Below are 252 nucleotides of genomic sequence, written 5' to 3'. Positions count from 1 at the left end.
TTCCCCCCCAGTTTTTGGGCATCGTGAGCTCTTGCCAAACCCCCATGCCTCGACTGGTGGAATTCTCCCAAGGGCTCTTTGTGTAGCGGTTTCTCCTTTTACTTTTCCTTTCCCCCAAAGAAATGGAAAAGTCACTGCGGAGGCAGGGAGGGGTGCAGGGGAGGGAGGCAGAAGGGTCCTTCTGGCAGAAGAGGACTTCGAAGCATCTTACCTGCAGGAGGAGGAAGAGGAGGAGGGCAGGACGTAGGCTGG

The 252-nt window shown here is 56.3% G+C and overlaps 1 protein-coding gene across 1 annotated transcript in view; it reads right to left on the bottom strand.

Moving 5' to 3' along the window:
* Positions 1–244, bottom strand: part of LOC104271740 (corticotropin-releasing factor receptor 1) — a gene marked incomplete at its 5' end in the record, with an annotated part of 24,443 nt that extends 24,199 nt beyond the window's left edge. The window contains one exon of the mRNA XM_009866518.1: positions 212–244. Within this exon, the coding sequence (XP_009864820.1) occupies positions 212–244 (33 nt within the window). The remainder of the gene's footprint in view (positions 1–211) is intronic.
* Positions 245–252: the final 8 nt, after the last annotated feature.

The sequence above is a fragment of the Apaloderma vittatum genome, unplaced genomic scaffold (assembly GCF_000703405.1).
Source record: "Apaloderma vittatum isolate BGI_N311 unplaced genomic scaffold, ASM70340v1 scaffold943, whole genome shotgun sequence".
NCBI classification, from domain to species: domain Eukaryota; kingdom Metazoa; phylum Chordata; class Aves; order Trogoniformes; family Trogonidae; genus Apaloderma; species Apaloderma vittatum.
This window is presented reverse-complemented; position numbering and strand designations above follow the sequence as displayed.